This window comes from Bison bison, unplaced genomic scaffold (assembly GCF_000754665.1).
Source record: "Bison bison bison isolate TAMUID 2011002044 unplaced genomic scaffold, Bison_UMD1.0 scf7180017864167, whole genome shotgun sequence".
NCBI lineage: Eukaryota > Metazoa > Chordata > Mammalia > Artiodactyla > Bovidae > Bison > Bison bison.
Genome location: NW_011494739.1, coordinates 3946558 through 3948158, shown reverse-complemented (window position 1 = coordinate 3948158; position 1601 = coordinate 3946558). Strand labels below are relative to the sequence as shown.

At 51.0% G+C, this 1601-nt stretch overlaps 1 protein-coding gene across 1 annotated transcript in view; it reads left to right on the top strand.

Moving 5' to 3' along the window:
* The window catches only part of ZBP1 (Z-DNA binding protein 1), a 10805-nt gene that overhangs the window by 3857 nt on the left and 5347 nt on the right, over positions 1-1601 (top strand). Inside the window, exon 3 of the mRNA XM_010841902.1 lies at positions 336-530. Coding sequence (XP_010840204.1) covers positions 336-530 — 195 coding nt within the window. The remainder of the gene's footprint in view (positions 1-335; positions 531-1601) is intronic.

Below are 1601 nucleotides of genomic sequence, written 5' to 3'. Positions count from 1 at the left end.
CAGACTCTCATGGTCATTCAGGAAGCTACACGTGTCCAGCGACAACCACCACACCCACTGAAAGGTCCCTCCACTGCACACAGTGTTCAGAGGCAAGGCTCTGTCTCTTGGGGAGAGGCTAAGTGACTGAGAAATCATTTGTCTGATGAATGGTTAGCATTTGCTGTGTACCTAGCGTGGGCGGGCACTGTTCGGAGCCCCTGAAGAGAATTCCCAACCCCCAGAACGACCTCTGTGGTGCAGTATTATTATTGTGTCCATTTCACAGATGAGGAAAATGGGCACAGGGGCTGGTAAGCAGGGGAGTAGATCCAGCCTCCAGGGTCCTCTTTAACCACTGGCCTCCCACCTCCCAGAGGAAGAGATCTACCAGTTTCTGGAAGCCCATGGGCCCCATAAAGCCCTGATGATCGCCAAGGCCCTGGGGATGAAGACAGCGAAGGAAGTCAACCCAGACTTGTATGCAATGAGGGACAAGCACCTCCTGGACTTTGACCAGAAATCAAACTCTTGGACAATTTATCGATCAGGTAGGCCCTTACTCTGGACAGGGTAGAGGGCAGAGCTGTGAAGAGAAATTGTAACACTCAAGCCCTGGTCCTTGCCGGGCTTCTGCTAAGTACTCTGGCTGCCCCACCTTGTCAGAAGCTGGAGTCTTGCTGACCTGTCCCTGGCAGGGGATTCCAGGAGGGAGGGGAATGCTGGTGGGAGTAACCAAGGAGGGCTTCCTGGAGGTGGGGTCCACCCCTGACTGTATCAACCCTGGGACACAGGTCTCAGTTTGAGTTTGCAAACAGTTTTCTGTAAGCATTTTGCCCAACTTGGAGTTTTAAAGTTGTTGAAGGAGTCGGCTAGGCTGGGCTTACATTCCCACAGGTGGAGTCCCAGAACTGACTTAGGCATTACAAACAGCAGGCCCAAGGCCTAGAGACTCCAGTACTTTTAGGAGATCACCAAATGCTCCAATTTCTCTTTAAATTGGAAGAAAAAAAATGGATATCATAGTAAGAATGAATAGCTAATAATTCCAGCTGATTTATATTTGCCTTTATCCAAACACAGTCATTAAATGCAATTTTAAATACTTTTTATGGAGTTGAGGGCTCACAAAGACACAAGAGCTAAGGGCCCACGAAGGTGGGAATGTGGCCCTTTGTGTGGAGCCCACGTGGAGCTAACACCCCTGCTTATGGCACCCAAGGAGGGTCTTAGCATCTTAAATGCTAGATGTTAAACAGTGGTGACTACTCCAAATTATTAAAAATGCCTTGTGAACCAAACAAAGCTTTTCCCATGGTTAGAAGCAGCCCGTGGACAGCTCCCTAAAGGGAGAGAGGAAAGGTCCCGAGAGGAAAGGTCCCTATAGGAAAGCGGAGGTTAGAGCTGTGGTTTCCTTGCAGTGGGAGGGGGCAGAGGGTGCAAGCAGGCACCAGCTGCCCTCCCGCAGTGGCAGAGGACACATGGGTAGGGTGGCCTGTGGGACAAAGTACAAGTTTACCTGCAGCGTTTGGTAAACACTCTGGCTCCTGGGGCCCACTTGGGCCCACTGACTCAGAACCCCAGGGTGGGCCCCTGGGAATTCGTGTTTTAACCAGCCCCAC